Source organism: Amphiura filiformis, chromosome 8, assembly GCF_039555335.1.
Source record: "Amphiura filiformis chromosome 8, Afil_fr2py, whole genome shotgun sequence".
In the NCBI taxonomy this organism is placed as follows: Eukaryota; Metazoa; Echinodermata; class Ophiuroidea; order Amphilepidida; family Amphiuridae; genus Amphiura; species Amphiura filiformis.
The window spans coordinates 5,658,409-5,675,156 of record NC_092635.1 but is presented as its reverse complement, the minus strand read 5'-3'; the positions used below and the strand labels follow the sequence as shown (position 1 = coordinate 5,675,156).

General features: G+C 35.6%; 1 protein-coding gene across 1 annotated transcript in view; it reads left to right on the top strand.

Moving 5' to 3' along the window:
- Positions 1-6,289, top strand: part of LOC140158435 (E3 ubiquitin-protein ligase NEDD4-like) — a 66,116-nt gene extending 59,827 nt beyond the window's left edge. The window contains exons 26-28 of the mRNA XM_072181525.1: positions 705-812; positions 1,433-1,602; positions 2,340-6,289. Of these exons, the coding sequence (XP_072037626.1) occupies positions 705-812; positions 1,433-1,602; positions 2,340-2,442 (381 nt within the window). The 3' untranslated portion in view covers positions 2,443-6,289. The remainder of the gene's footprint in view (positions 1-704; positions 813-1,432; positions 1,603-2,339) is intronic.
- The last annotated feature ends 10,459 nt before the right edge of the window (positions 6,290-16,748 follow it).

The following is a 16,748-nucleotide window of genomic DNA, read 5'->3' as shown; positions in this document are numbered from 1 at the left end:
AAGGAAGCAATTTTCAGTCTTCCCTCTCCCAATTTTGCCCTCCACAGGGCTCAGTTACTGCACCGCCGTTAACCCGTTTTCACATATGAAGAGCTTAGTTTCAAAACCCCTTACATCCACTTGCGAATTTTGAGAACACATCAAAAATCATCAAAAATCACTGATATATGGGGTTTGCAACAAAAGCAGTTTTTGGTGGGATGCTCATCCTACCCAAGCATCCCACCAAAAACTGCTTTTGTTGAAAACTCCCTTATATCAATGATTTTTTTGATGATTTTTTGATGTGTTCTCAAAATTCGGCAAGTGGATGTTAGGGGTTTTGAAACTAAGCTCTTCAATACACCCTCATACATGTTTTAAATGAGTTTTATAATTGACCTTATATAATAGTTTTATTCACCTTAGCACAGACTCATCCTACAGTGGATATTGTTTATATTACATTTCTAAGCTATTTGTGAATTGATAACAACCCATATGCCCTTATTTATACTGTGTTTTCTTGTGTGTTTATTCGTGTGGCCTCGGCAGTCAACATTTCTGTTCATATTTCTTGAAAGTAACAGCATTGAAATGAAATTTGATTAAAATATTCACCTATATTATTAACCTTTGAAACAAAACAACACAGTTTGTCTTTTTTGCTCCTTTTGTTTCACCTGTCATCCCTTTTAATATTCTGATATATGTTTTCTTGACAGCTTTTACTGAGTGGCCTTGGAGACATTAATGTGAATGACTGGAAGAGCAACACTGCTTATCGGGGAGGATACCATGCTAACCATATTGTAGTTCAGTGGTTCTGGAAGGTATGTATGTACACTTGCTTGCCTGTCCCTTCTATCTCACATCATCTACTTGTGACCAGAAATGACTTGAACAAATGAGTGATAGTTCCATGAGCCCAACACCATGGATTTCACACACACATTAACTTCTGTTCAAAAAGTGGACTTACATGGGTGGCACAAAGGAGATATAGCAGAGTACGAGGTAATGAGCCGTGTCAAGCCCCTTAAGGCTACTGTTGAGGGGAATTGTGCCCAGTGTGGAGAATTTTGAGGGTCTTTTTATCTCATTTACTATCCAATTTGGCTTCAGTCAGGGGAATCAACACCTCTACCCCCTGACTTTTGTGGACTAAAAGATTCTCTAAACATTTGACAAGAACAAAAATAGAAAATTCATACTTTTTGTAATTTTGGTCGCTTTTCCATATTTGTACTCTGAAAAATCTCTACATCTCTGCATGGATGGGTGCATTTCACCGGTGGACTGCACCCACAATCCAAAAGTGAGTGAAACTTCATTGGTAATTTGGGGAGGTGCATTGCACAGTGCAGTTTCCTATGGGTACATCTAAATAACAGTGAATCATCATTTTAATCATCCAAACTTTTCAATATCATTGCTTTCTTCTTTTCTGCAGGCCCTACTTTCATTTGACACAGAGATGCGAGCTCGTCTATTACAGTTTGTGACAGGTACATCTAGAGTACCCATGAATGGGTTTGCTCATCTCTACGGTAGCAATGGACCACAGCTGTTTACAATAGAGAAATGGGGTAGTGTGGATGCATTCCCAAGAGCACATACATGGTAAGAGATTGTAAAGAGAAAATAAACTTGAATACAGTTTAGATAAAATGTTGCGTTTTTCATCAGAATCTTACCAGCAAATTAAAGGAAACCCTATCAATAACTTTGTGTACATCTTCATCTGTATGTTTCATCAGAAGAAAACTATGAAGTTGATTTTAATTTTTGGCCAGAAACGTTTTAACTTCTATACCCAAAAATTAAAATCTACTTCATAGTTTAAAAACTGTTAGTGCATGTCAAATTGATGGCAAATTCTTTATCGTGATTCTTTCACTTGCAGTGAAAGTTTGGAAAAAAAATCCTGTGCATTTTTGTGTAAGAGGACATGATATTTTGAGGTTCAAATTGGCATAGTCATGTGACATAGGAAATAGTTCATGGACATTAAGGACTGTCCTGCTGCATTAAATTTCTTATAGAGAACTTTTATAGAAAACTTTGACATTTATAGAGAACATTGAGAACTAATTAGGAACTGTAAAATGTTGTAGAGGGTGGAACTTGTAGCAAATGGAACTTGTAGCAAATGGAACTTGTTTATACAAAAGAAAGAATACCACAAAGGGGTCTTAAACAAATGCAGGGTTAGAAAATTCATAAAGGGTACTAATAAGGATATGTACATGCACAGCACCGAGGTACATGGTCAATTTGTGTGTAAATTTCGTGTTACATTCATCATCATTCTAAATGACACACCTGTTATCCTCTCACTTTATTTGTCTTTTCTACAGTTTCAACAGACTGGATCTACCACCATACGATTCATACTACACACTTAAAGAAAAACTACGCACAGCTGTAGACAACACCCAAGGCTTTGAAGGCGTTGATTAGACTGCATCCCCGCATACAGTGCTCCCCGCTCTCCCATCGTGGCACGCTTCTTGCTAATTATATCTAGATAGGTTTATAGTACTAAGAGTGTTCCATGAAACAAAACCTCTATGAGGTGATATGATAGTATATATTTTTATCGGTCAAGTGACAATAGAATTGTACATACATTTAATGCACAGGTTTGGTTTGTTTGCAGTCATAGCAGTTGATCTTAGCCAACCTTTACTATCATTTTTATTTTCATGTTTGTGGTCAGATTTATGTGTGTTTGAAATTGACACCAATGGTAATATGCCAAAGAAGTTAAGAGAGGAGAGTTGGACTAAGTATAGCTTGGTGCATGAGACATATGCCATATTGGATTTACATGCACAGAGTTTGTTACCATGCTTTGCACATGTAGTGCTAAGCTGTTAAGTCAGCACAATGCATTCCACAGTCCACACAGATGGCAAGCAAACTTGCACTTAAAATCAAAGTATTGGCAAAGTATTCCAAAGTTACAATGTTTTCTCCTCCATGAATGACATGCAAATATGGTGGTGTCCATACTCTTCTGTCCTAACCTCTTTGCTATATGCTATATAAAGAACTCACTGTTATGGGTATATGTATAAAATGTATGTTACAACATGACAAATCTAAATGGTGACCCAATCAAGGCTAAGCAAATTTTTAGAGTAATTCAAACTGCATCCAATTAAATGGTCTTTCACAGGACAAGTTCAAAAGTTCAAAATTTGAATTGTCTTACTTTATGCCCCTGCCTTTTCTTGATGGATTCATCGATTCACACACCTGCCCTGATATAAGTAAAAAAAAGCAAGATATCCTGTTTTCTTTTATTTCTGCCATTATGTCAAAAACAAAACTGCCCATGATAGCCTACACTGCAGCTTATTATATTGATTCTGGACCAATGGGTTTCTTAGAGAAAATTTGACAAAACTCATGTTTAAGATTTGATACTATATGAATTTGACCAGTGATAAGCGGAAATTACATTTAGATAGCGGGCCCACTCTGAGGCCCTGTGTTGTGATTTTCGCATAGTGAAAACAAGATTTATAGTGCAAGAGAATTATCATTCTCAATGAAAAGTATATATTTTTTACCCAAATTTTGACATTTTTGAGAACACATGGTATTATTTTGTATTTATTTGTTTTCTGCCTAATTTTGTGTTGCAATGCATAACATGGATTACTTTACACTGGTACTTAATAATAATACACATCAAACTGTAATGTTACAAGTTTACTTAAAACTAGTCACCTATCACTGCCATGGAAAAAATGGCCCACACACTACAAAGAAAGGTGTTTATCTCCATGTATTAGATATTTTATGTTGATCAATATTTGTATTTGTCCTGACTGTGCACATCATATCATTGTTATATATCATAATTCTGCTATTTTATCACTCACAATACACAATGTGTAAACACAATGTATAAACACTAATATGATCTATTGAAATGTTTTACCAGATTTGTATGACAGAGAAAGCTTGGGGTAACATGAATGATTCCAATGAATCAGATATGAGTTGGACAGTTAAAAGCCTGTGTACAATGAACATAATACGTAGATCTTTACCATGTTCATATAGATGTAAAAGTAGCAATCTGTCCATGAATATGATCTATAGAAATGTTTTCCAGATTTGTATGACAGAGAAAGCTCAGTAACACAAATATCAAGAAAGTGAACCAAACATGACCATAATGGTTGGACAGTTAAAAATCTATGTACAATGAACATATTAGATCTTTACCATGTCATATAGTTGTAAAATTTTGATCTGTTCAGTGATTTATTACTTAAAGTTTTCCAGCTCCACAATTCTGTTTCTTTACTTTTGTTTCTGTGCTAACTGCAGACAAATGTGTGAAATCACTGTACAACTAAAATGTAACTCCTACAAGTAAATTTCTGGTCTAGTAGTAGCCCGAAACATCATGGCCCTCTTCCTTCCTCACTAGGGTCATGAGTGCCATACGTACGTAAAAACGGGGCACCGTGAACTCACGTCGCGGTGATGACGTCACACTGACAGCATCTATTTATAGGAAGAATTCAAAACACGGCGACGATAACAGTCACAAGTCTGGTCTTTTACATCCTCAAATGTGCTGAAAATATACGAACATGCACCAAATATGTTTTGTTTAAGTCTCATCTTCACGTGAGGAATGGTAGGAAGTGGTATTTATGAGAAAAAGTGGTATTTTATGTGTACCCTGGACCAGATATGCTCAGGAGTCTCAGACCTTCGTATGGAGAAAGCCAGTGGAAATCGTAGTGACGGAGGTGTGAGTACCTCGGCTAGTCTAGTAACTGACTATTCCATCTACATTTGATTAGCCAAACCTGCAATATGTTGGTGTGTTTTTTGTGTGTGTTTTTTTTTTCAAACAATATAGTAACACCTTAATCCTTACGATTCCCCATGAGTGACGAAAATTGTTGCAAGATCTCCCATCATCCAGAATCTGTAAGCATAGCACACTTTACTCACATGAATCTGAGTTGACATTTGAACTCTCGGTAGACCTGTGACCCTTTAGAGGAGGAATAAAGCAGAATCCAGAAATTTGCTTGTGATGAGCATTTATGGTCAGTAAACTGGATTATGCTTTCCATGGCAAGAAGTAATAATCTGTTCTGTAATCAATCGCTCAGCACAAGCAATGCACCTATAGATTCTGCTCAGTATTTATATGGTGCAATATGGGGGCTAAAATTTAATTAATCATGTTGATACAATAATATTAACAAAATAGTTAACTGGTAGTTGAAAATTAGATAAGATTGATTTTGTGTTTTGTTTCACCACTGTCTGTATATTGTGATGTTTAATTTTGATATCAATATGTGACCGTTCAGCATGATCCTCTAGTAAAGTCATCAAATTGGATTTTGAGTTATAGCGCAAAAGGTGCATGGAAGTTGTATTCGTATGTGCATGAATTGCAAAGTTCAATCAATTTGCTTTTGGATGTCATATGAAATCATATGATATATCTCCTTTTAAAGCTTTCTAAATATGAAATAAAACAAAATTAACTGGGTCGACTCTATGAGAGGTTCATGCTGGATGGTCACATATGGGCACACATTTTTATATACTTACTACCTATAAAATTTGCTTTGTAAGAAGAAAACGATTAAGAGATTTACGAACAAATTGATCAGTTTCAAAACCTGTAAGGTCAAACAAAAGTAATCATTTGTCTCAAACCTCTAACAAAATTGGAGTTCAAAATATTTAACGTGGCCCATTTCAACAACCCACGCTGGAGTTCTGAGACAATTAATTTTGTTTGGCCTAACACATACAATTTTAATAATGATAATAATAGTATTGCTACTTCTGAAATCAAGTACAACTGAAAAGTCTTAAGCTCAAAATCATTTCATGTTGGCTCAGACAAAATAAATGCAAATTTTTATGTTTGAAAATCACATATTTTGTCAAGACTTATTGTGTTTTGTTTTTACTCTACTTGTATTTTTTACATATTGTAATAAAGTGTCATTCTTGATAATAACAGGGCAGAAATGATTAGTGTGCACATTACACCAATAGAGAATTTAAATATACGGGAAACAAATAGTGCTACTTATAGAATTTGATTCATCGTTAGCAAAGTTGTGTGATCTGATTGACAGCCTCATCCTCACACTTTACCCTATCAAAATCCAGATTTTGGTATCAAGTGAAAGCTATTATTTTTCTCGCAATCTCAGTGAAAATTTAGGCCCTGAAGTTATATTCAGTTTAGGTGGTATGAACAAAAATATGGTAGTTTGATCTCCCATGAAGCTGTTTACTGTACTGACACTTTTTGTTTGTTTTAGAATCTGAGCAAATTAACTCAAAACTTGGAATAAGAATGTGTGAATGATGAGTCTCAATGTGAGATATGAAGGATGATGTGCTACAATTGGACCACACACCTGTAAGCAAAGAGGCAATTGTTTACCAGTAGACTAATATGTCATGAGATTAATTTATAGACACTTGCAACAATTTGGTATTGAAATGTATGATCTCAACACAAATTCAAACTACCTCATAATTTTATTCTATTGATAGGCAGCCCAGGGTGATTTATGTGACATTTGTGTTGAGATCATTTAAATTTGAACTTATGGTAATATTTTTATTTTTCGGGAGTCGGCAATCCTAGGCATGTGTTGTGCAACTGGTGGCATACAACAACTTTTCTGATGGCATATTCTCAAAACTAGTAATAAAAACAAAAGACTGAAGAATTCTTGCCCTTTTCCCCTTAAACACACTTAAAATAGACCTGGGCTATTAAAAGACTAATATTTAAGAAGCTTCTTGCTGGTACTGCACACTGGATCAGACAAGAGACATCATATAAATATGTTTTTAATAAAAAAGCATAGTAAAGGAGGACAAATAATAAATCTGGGAAGAGAAGTTGAAGAAAGTAAATTCCTTTATCAGAGGACCCCCTCAGGATGTTCTAGGGTAAGCTTCTAGACAACACATGCCGACCTTGCTTCATACCATCACTATAAGATATTATGATGTATACTCAGGGCTGCTTATACCAACCAGTTGAGCCAATGGGCTATTCCAGTTGCAATGCATACACCACCTATGGAAGACATGACCTTAATCTTCCACACAGTGAGTGTAGATTTCATATGGGGTTACCTGAATGTGTGACTCAATTTGAAATGTACACTCCCTGTGTTTGAGATTAATGCTATGTCTTTCATTGAGGATGTATGGATTTCAACTGAAATAGCTCAATACCAAAATGTTTCTGGCCAAACTAGCAATATGACTAGCCCAATATTTGGATTACTGACTGGCATCTTAAATGGGCTATTTCATTTAGAAACTACACCCCTTTGTGAAAGATTTTAGAATTCCAACCAAATTCAACAGTTCTAGTTATTTCGGATCCAACCATTTTCATCCGAAAATATGAAAGAAGTGTGGAAGAATTTTGAATTGAAATGTTCCCAAATTGATTTGCATAACATCCAACTAAAGTTTTAACAGGTTTCAGAAGGATTTAAAGATGAAATGCCCACAATTGTTCCACAGAGATTGATCAGATACTTCAACTGGAATTGCAATATCAGTGTCATCTTTCACAGGGGTGTGTTGGCTTCAAGTTCAAATGAAATAGCCCAATTTTTACTCATTGGACATTTTATTCTGCTAGACAACTAAGTGATGTGCCACTGGCTGTGCATACAAGTTTGAAACTACAAAGTGACAGCCCAATGTAGCTGAGATTTATTCAAATGCTTTACTGTCTTTTCATGTTAATATAGTGTGAAAGTGTAGAACTAAGAACATTATCTGATGTAGAAAGTGCCCAAGTTTACCAAGTCCTGTGATAACTGCTCAATGTCAAGTTCCTTTACAAATCTCAGAATGCAACATGTTGGTCAGGAGGATTCAAACTTACCACAGTAATGTGGAATGATTCCACCTTGAAAATAATGCTGTTCCATTTACAGATCAGGCTGCAATTTAGTTGGCTTGGTTATTAGTTCTCTTAACATTTCTTGGCTTTATTACTTAATGTGTGAGGAATCCAAATATGCAATTTATTAAGCTGTATGATGTCACTGGTGGTATAATACAACATTGCTACATAATTAAACATTTTGATGATTATATTGATTGATGATTGGTGCCTTTATGTAGCTGAAATAACAAACAATGTTGAGTTTAATTTGCAAAAACAGATCCCTGAATTTTGTTAACTCATCCTGACGGAGACTGTGGTTCGATTTCTCGAAGCTTGGCCAGTGGTCAGGCTTCTTATTAAGCCAGTAGGGTATCCAAACCACTAGCCATGCTTTGAGACACTGGCCCTTAGAGACTTCATTCACATGGCAGTGTTTTAAATGATGTACATAGTTGATAGTAGTATAACCCAACTCTTACAAACAAGAATTCTTTGGAAGAGATTGGCTGCTATATCAACTATCAACACTTAACCAGGAGAATTGTACGTCATTAATACATACTTACTGGGCTATATGTAAGGCACTGCTGTGAGAATAAATCATATTGGTTAAGTTATTTGACAGTTATGTCACCTACTTCCTTTAATGACTATTGTGTGTCTCGTCTCAAGTTGAGAGTAACGCCATGTTGGATTTTGCAGTGACGCATAAACACACCGATTCGAGTCTGCCACTGCGAAATCCAACATGGCGTTACTCTCAACTTGAGACAAGATAGACTTTTCATTTTTATTTCAATCTATGCATAATATGTTTCTTGGTAAAAGCGAGTACAATGGAATGGACAAACATATTCATTGTTTTTCTTTTGTTTCATTAATGTACCCAAATAAATAAATTGATAACAGCGAGTATCTGGTGAGAAATATAAAAAAATGCAAAAAACTTTAAAAAATTGTTGAACTAGCTTGAAATCTCATTGGACATGAAAACAACCTCACATTTGTGTAATGTGTTTTTGTTGTGATTCTATTTGATCTGTAATATGCTGTAAAGGGTTTGATACATTTTGAACAAGTTTATATGTGATGATATTGACCGATAGTTCTCCTGTGAAATAAGCATACAATATACCTGTTGTAATACATCTTGTGTAATGGTAATGATTATAAAACCAAACTACTAGTTGGCTCATTCATTGGATCATCCCAGTTGAAATTCACACAGCTCCTATGAAAGACACAACCTTAAATGCCCACATAAGGGGTGTAGATTTCAAACGAAGTCATTCATTGTGGTAACCCCATTTGAAATTCACGCTCTCTGTGTACATGTGTAGAAGATTAAGGTCATATCTGCCATAGGGGGTGTATGGATTTCAACTGGAATAGTCCAATGCTGAGCAATCAAGATGTTATGTCATTAATACATTATGGCAGTGCAAATCCACCAAAACAAGAAATCATACCTTCATCCCCTTCCCTCCTCAAAATCCCCAAAGCTTGTCACTTATGACATATGTTAGAGTAATGTAAAAACAATCTTTTATACACATTTTTTTAAATAAAGTGCTGCAAATAAATTTGTGAATTTGTATATAATTATGTATATGATCTATTATGACAGCACCAGTATAAAGTGGCCGACGTGGAAAACAAGTTAAACATTTAGAAGGTTTAGACAATGTAATCTAATTGTTTAAATGGTGATAATATTGCATTTCTGGTAGACTTTTATATGGTATTTTATTGTGCATTATACCAATGTCACCCACAGAAATGAGCGTGTGAGAAATGGGAACTCTGTATCCATCGGTAACAATATGGGGAACTACAGCCATATGGCATTGTCATGCAGACTATTTAGCAGATCCAGGGTTTGTTTTAGGGGGCATCGTCCCTCTATATTTTTTGGCAAAATCAGCCCACTTTTGACAATTTTTGGGTCCTAACAGCTCCTCTTCCCCCATATTAAGACCATCCTGGATCTGTGGCTGCAGACCAAAATAGTGATTTTTTGCAAAGGCAAATTGAATGACAAATTGGGTACTAATGTAAGCAAAGGTTTGTGCTATTTTGTGCTTTGTGGGCATTATCAACATAAATAATTAGGGGTTCATTCATATATTTTCATGACTAAACGGTTGTTTATTTCCGAGGGGCCGCTTGCGGCCCGAGGGCATAAACAACCGTTTAGTCATGAAAATATATGAATGAGCCCCGTTCATACATACCAGAACATTTTGTGATTCTTATTTCATCGAAATAATAACAAAATATTACAAGTAACATTATTAAAATACATGATTTTTGACTCGCATCCGGGACACCGAGCATAAACACCGTTTATGCCCGGCTCTCGACCAATCACGCGCGCCGTTACAGAGCGTGTACATATCATATAAGCAGATGATAGGAAGGGGTGATGATCTGATCTGAAGGCGTATAGATACTAACATCCTAGCTCTTTCCTTGTTTATAGGGCACATCCACAATAGGTCCTAAAGCCTCCAGAACTGCCTCCAATTCCATGCTCGATGAGGTTAAGACCGTGGGAGTTTTCTGGCCAAAGCTTGATACTTTGATCTTCATAACAAGCATGTTGAGGATAACATTTCTTTATACACACAACTGTATTCAATATGAGCTTACATGCATGAGAGCACTTTTTGGTTAAAATTCTGACAGTATTGGTGTGATTCTCTTGATGTGTGCCAAAGCCCATTTCCTTTGAATATTTAGTTTTGAGGATATAAGACCAAACAAAAAGGGGGACTTACTTTTTTTGAAGTTTATAAATTGCAAAAAACAAATGTTTAATTTGCCAGGTGGGTGTCAAATAATGCAGTGGAATTTACCGGGGAGTTCACATAGTCCACTAGTCTGGTTCAATGAAGTCCTGTAGTTTGGGGTTCATTCTGGGGGATTGAATTATTTTTAACAGTGTGTGCCACCCAAGTTTCAAGTTCCAGTACAGACTTCACCAACAGTCAAAGTTCCTGTACATTGTATTATGTGAATTCTTGCATATTCATGAAGGCTGATCATTTGTGTCTAACAATCACGCCAGCGTTGTGTGTCTTCGGGTTTATGCTAAAGACCGTAAAACTACACAGTATGTGCATAGCAGTTTCACCTGTCGCACTTCACGAAACAATCAGCCCTCAATTATCAGGTGATGCCGAGACTTTGGCTGTTTATGGTTAGTGTGTATCTCTTCAGTCTGTGACTACCACATTTCTACGAGTCATTTTTTTTCAGAAATCTGCAAAATGTGGCTCTTTATTCAATAGGGCTATATTTTAAAACATAAACCTATTTCTAAGGATTTTCTGACATCCAGTGTTTCCACATTCATGACATTGGCATCTAAACATCGTTACTGTGTTTTCCTTTATTTGTTTTTTACTGTGATAACCACTATTCATTGATTTCAAACCAACGGACATCATTTGTAAGTTTCACACAAATCACCGATATTAACTGTATTTATTATGTGGAATGTATAATGAGTCAATGAATTATATTAATAACTATCTTTCTAGTCATTTGACATGTTATTGAGAATAATTATCTGATATGTGTATCAAATAAACATACTTTGCATCTTGTAAATCATATTGTATTATTTTGGATGAATTTATTGTTGTCAGTTCATTAAAATGGAGAGGACATTTACAGGACGGGCAAATGTAGCTACCAATCAGACGTTACCCCGATCTGAACACATGGTAGTAAGGTCAGTGGCGTAACTCCTATGCACTCTGGGAGACGCGCCCCTGGGCTAAGGGGGCACCCAGACCTGGATACCCTTTCAAGATGATAATACTTTGTTATAGGAAAGAAGTGGAAACCTTGACCCACCGTGCATAGAATATCTTTTATTTGGATGCCCCCTTCAACACAAAATTTTCGAACACTTTGTGCGCATTGCAACATAAATTGTCATTTGAAAGACCGAAATTCAACTTGATTACACCAAATTATTTGTAGTTATGCACATTTTTGTGCGTCCGTGTGCAATTGTTTTAGGAATAGACTCATCACTGCAGCTAGTGACAAATCTTCAAAAGTAAAGACATTGGAGAAGATAAAAACATTTTATTGAACTTCATTAAAAGTTCATTGAAACATGAAATAAATTTGATCAATGCAATGGTTCTATTCCCTGTTAACAATATTTTTATGCCAGAGTCGGAAAACTTTGCCTGGGTAACTGCACTATTGATCAAATCCCACAAAATGAGCTTTAAGTCGCAAATTGGTGGTTTTGAGACCTGGCTGCCGAGTTGATGTTCTTTGATGCACACATGTACAAGAAAGATACCCCATTGTGCATGTTGTGCCTCATTCACTAAGGACATACTTCTGGCATGTACAGGAGTGTGTTTAAAAACAAAGAACATCAATTCAGCAGAAAGGGGTCTCAAAACTACCAACTTTACCCTCATTTCGTGAGAGCAGGTCACAGATACACAACAAAGAATAGACATAAATAACACACATGGTTCAGCTTAATCTGCTTTTATTTCCATTCACCTCTATGATCCAATGTATTACAATTCTAAGCTTTTTTTTATTAAGATTTTTAAATTTTTCCAAAGCTCAAAAATAACTTAGAAAGAAAGGAACTGAAACACGAAAGAAAAAAAAACGTGTATAACAATTTTGATACCAATAACATATGAACACAGATATACAATTCTGTTTTGTTGGTAATCATTATGGTACACTTGTCAACAGCTTGTTTTTTTTATACCACATGCTTCCATCCATTTATTTTACCAACCATTTTATATGTACAAAGCATTTACATCTACACATATGCCTACGCAGAGCAAATTTTTTTATTATTTCACTATAAAAATGCATACTTTACATTACTATGCACTCCCATTATTAAAAAAAAAAGTACATGGGCATGATTCGTTTTGCATTGTTAATAAATTACACAACTACTTACTAGTCCAAATTTATTTATATATTTTTATCGTTTCTGTTTTGACATTTTTAGATATCATTTTTCTGGGATTTTTTCCCTCTATGAATCATTTGTGGTACATAGCAATCAATGGGTGATTATGTAATACTGACAACAAAACCACTGGCACGATTGTCAAAAATTAAGAAACACTCACTTAAAATGGCAAAACTTTTTTTTGTCAATAGTGGTTTAGACAACTGAGGGTGTTACTTTATTACTCTATGACCCCAAGCATATTTCACAGGCCTTTCTTATCACAGGCCATATTTCCCAGTTAAGGAATTTAACAATTACGTGGTTTTGGTACTAAGTAGTTTGTGAAAACAGGTGTGCTTTTATCAAGGCAGTTTCTACTCCCTACTGTACATTTGTTTTCTTTAATTACTCGTTAACAAATGAAGAGTTCAATTCAGATGCAAAACACAATAAATGCCAATCAGATTGTAATATGATTACATGTAATACCATGTAATATGCATTGCAGCCAGATATATACAATTGGATAAAATTGCTATCAATCAGTGCTGTCAGTTGCATTTGAACCAAACTCTTGAATTGTACATGGTACAAAAAATATCTTGTTTTCAAGTACATGTTGTTTTTCAAAAATGGACAAAACTTTGTTCCCGTTACAATATGAACCTCTTCCCATATTCATGTCTGGGCTTATCTGGTTCACCTAATGTTATAGCTGCATCAAATTGCGCTTTACAACGGGATGGTGGAGGATATAGTCGCGCTCATGCATCTATAAATCCCTGTATTTATACTTCAAATATTAATATATAATTAACTAACTGCTTGCTCAATGACAAGGCAAGTGGTGAAATCTTGATTTTGATCAGTCAATCCTGTCCAAAATCAAGAATAAACATACCAGATTTGCAGAGCTCTCATCAAGGCAATATGACCAATAACAGGAATGGTTTGTATGAAGACCCGACGATACCTTTTTTTGCAAATTCTCTACTAACAATCAATTCCGATAATGATTGACTAGTTGATTGAATGTCTACCATTCTGTTCAGAAAAGGGTGTTTATAGTATGGTACTTTGGCGTATAAATTCTGTGCAGTCACAAATTGACTGCAAGCTCCACACTATAAAGACCAGCAGTGTCCAGAATTACTACACATTTTTAATCAAGTTATTTATTTAATCTTTCTTAAACCAGGTTAGCCCATTCAGTATCTGGTACCAATTTCCAAGGGCCCTGAACTAGTCTTAGTCTTGGTCCCAGAGGGTTTGTGCTTCTTCGCCATTATTTGTTAAGTGAAGAAGGAGTACAAGCAGGCTGGGACTGAGACTATAATATAAAAGGTCTTATAACGATTTACTCAAAACTTGGCCTATACAGTATATTAACTTATTATAAACAAGCTTAATGACATACTGGTAAGGTTGGTTGGTTGCTCTTGATTCCCACTGACAACAAGTGACTGGTAAACTTTAATTCTTTGATATATTACTTTGTAACAAACAAGTACACATTTCAAAGCCTATACTTCCCTCCAAATGCAGAGACGACATATTATTTACTTCAATGATGACACATTATACAGAACATAAATACATAATTATTGAAATAATGATGAAAAGTATATTACCGGTCATGATATAATTGGTTTGAAAGCAAATTAAGATTCATGAACAGAAATAATGACACTGACCCATGTTCTCAAATGTTTGGATTAATCACACTGTGTCCCGTAAAGCCACTATTTTTCCACGATACGGAAAACAGAGAAAATGAAAAAAGGAATCATGAAATATTGTTCAAAAACACTTAAATTCATTAATCAGCACTTCAAAAATGAAATTTGATGACAAATAAAATGTTTTAACTACTGACAGCACATAACCCATGGTTTCCGGCAGTTTATGTGTGCCCATTCAATTACATACAATATGATAATAATAACTGAAGACAGCAAAAACCGCAATAAAAAAAAAACCAGTGCTGCCAGTGTAAAATGCATTGCACTAGAGATGCGATATGAAAATATCCAGGGCCGGATTTACCATAGGGCCAGATGGGCCCGGGCCCCCAAAATTGCCCTGTGCAGTGTGCATCTTCCATTTTAGCCTAAAAACACCATGTTTTGGGCCAAAATAGCCTACAAAAATTGCAATATGCGCACTGGCCTATAATATACCTACATTCACCTTCAATTCGGACTAAAACAGTCTAAAATTGAATTTTTTTTTTGCGCTTTGCGCGCAAACATTTTAGTAGAATCTCAAAACTTGGCCACTTTAGCGCATGCCTTCTACACGATGCGTTTGGGGCCTCCAAATTTTGGCCTGGCCCAAGGCCCCAAAAAAGGTAAATCCGGCCCTGAAAATATCCCAGGATTTTTTTTAATTTGTTGGCGTTTTCTTTTAAGATAACAGGTAAATTATGGCTTTAGTGTCCAAGTGATAAGAACAAAGAAACGGTCTTTGAGAATATGAACTAAATCTACAAATTCAGTGATAGTTGGCAAGTTCAAATGAATAGAGATAAATAATAAGATTTAAGACAAAAGTGAAATGTGAAGTATAAATCTACACCATTGATGTGTACATATATCACATCGTTACTTATCTTTACACCTATAATTTCTGTTTCACTTCAGAATTTGGTAGTGACATTGGTGCTTTTATGAGGTTCCACCACAAGCAAGCGTGCCCCATACCACCCTTGTTCATGTATGCATATGCTCTGTGAGATTAGATTACGAGTAGTTTGCACAATTCAATAGTGCGATCAGCAAAATATGCACATTGTTTCCAATACTAAAGAGCTTCAAGTTCTAAGGATAAAAGAGAGCTCTTGCCATGTGAATAACCTTCCTGAATGATTATTCCGCTTCTTTTTGCCAGAGATAAATACGAGAATGCAGATATGGTGTGCAAATTGGTGGACACAATAGGATGGCGCTGCATGAAGTGGGTAGTCTTTTGAATTTGGGTTTTACCCAGATTAAAGACTGCCCTCCTTTTGTGTGCGCCATACTTCGAAAAGGCTGATTGGATTAGCAAAATGATCACAAGCCTAATGCATATATACACCATTATTGAAGAAACTTCTGCAGATAATTTTACGGAAGATGTAAATTGTGCTTAAATACATGGCAAGTTGAATATCAGACAGGTACTCTTTACCTGTCATTCTCACTGTTAAAGTGAAATTTTGTTTGTGATTAATACTTTGCATATTTTGAACGGTTTCCCTTGTTTTTAACATTTGGGATTCTTAGTTTCCTTACATTGACCTACACACAAAAAGAATATATTCGCACATTGTTATCTCTGCGGTAGTAGCTTGGAACGCAAAAATAAATGTACACAAACATTTCGACTTGAACCGTATTTATGTTGGTTGGTGCAATGGTTACACAGTATAGGGGTCTTACAGAGTCTATCGTTCAATGTTCAATGTAGCACATACAAACATTCAAGAAAACCAGGTGTTTTGTTTTTATATCTCAAAACTACAACACGCATGTTGCCACTCAAGTCCATCTGATCTGAACTACAGAAATCCAAGTCACTTTTACACATGATTTCTGTGAAAAGTGTGCCCTGGACCTACTGTAATCATCACCAAACAGATCTAGGAATTACTCTTTATAACTAAGCACATTTAAGTAAACCCATTTAAGCTGCACAGGACAGCTAACTTTTATACATCCACCATTGTTTACAATGTGGGCATTACTTGTATATCCTGTGCAGTACCTCTATTTGAGATCAACCTGTAATGTTATGAGGCCTTCCTATATGGAAGTAATCAAAATAATAAGATGTGGACCTGCTTTCAGAAAATTTAGCATGCTTAAATGTGACCACATGGTTTCACAG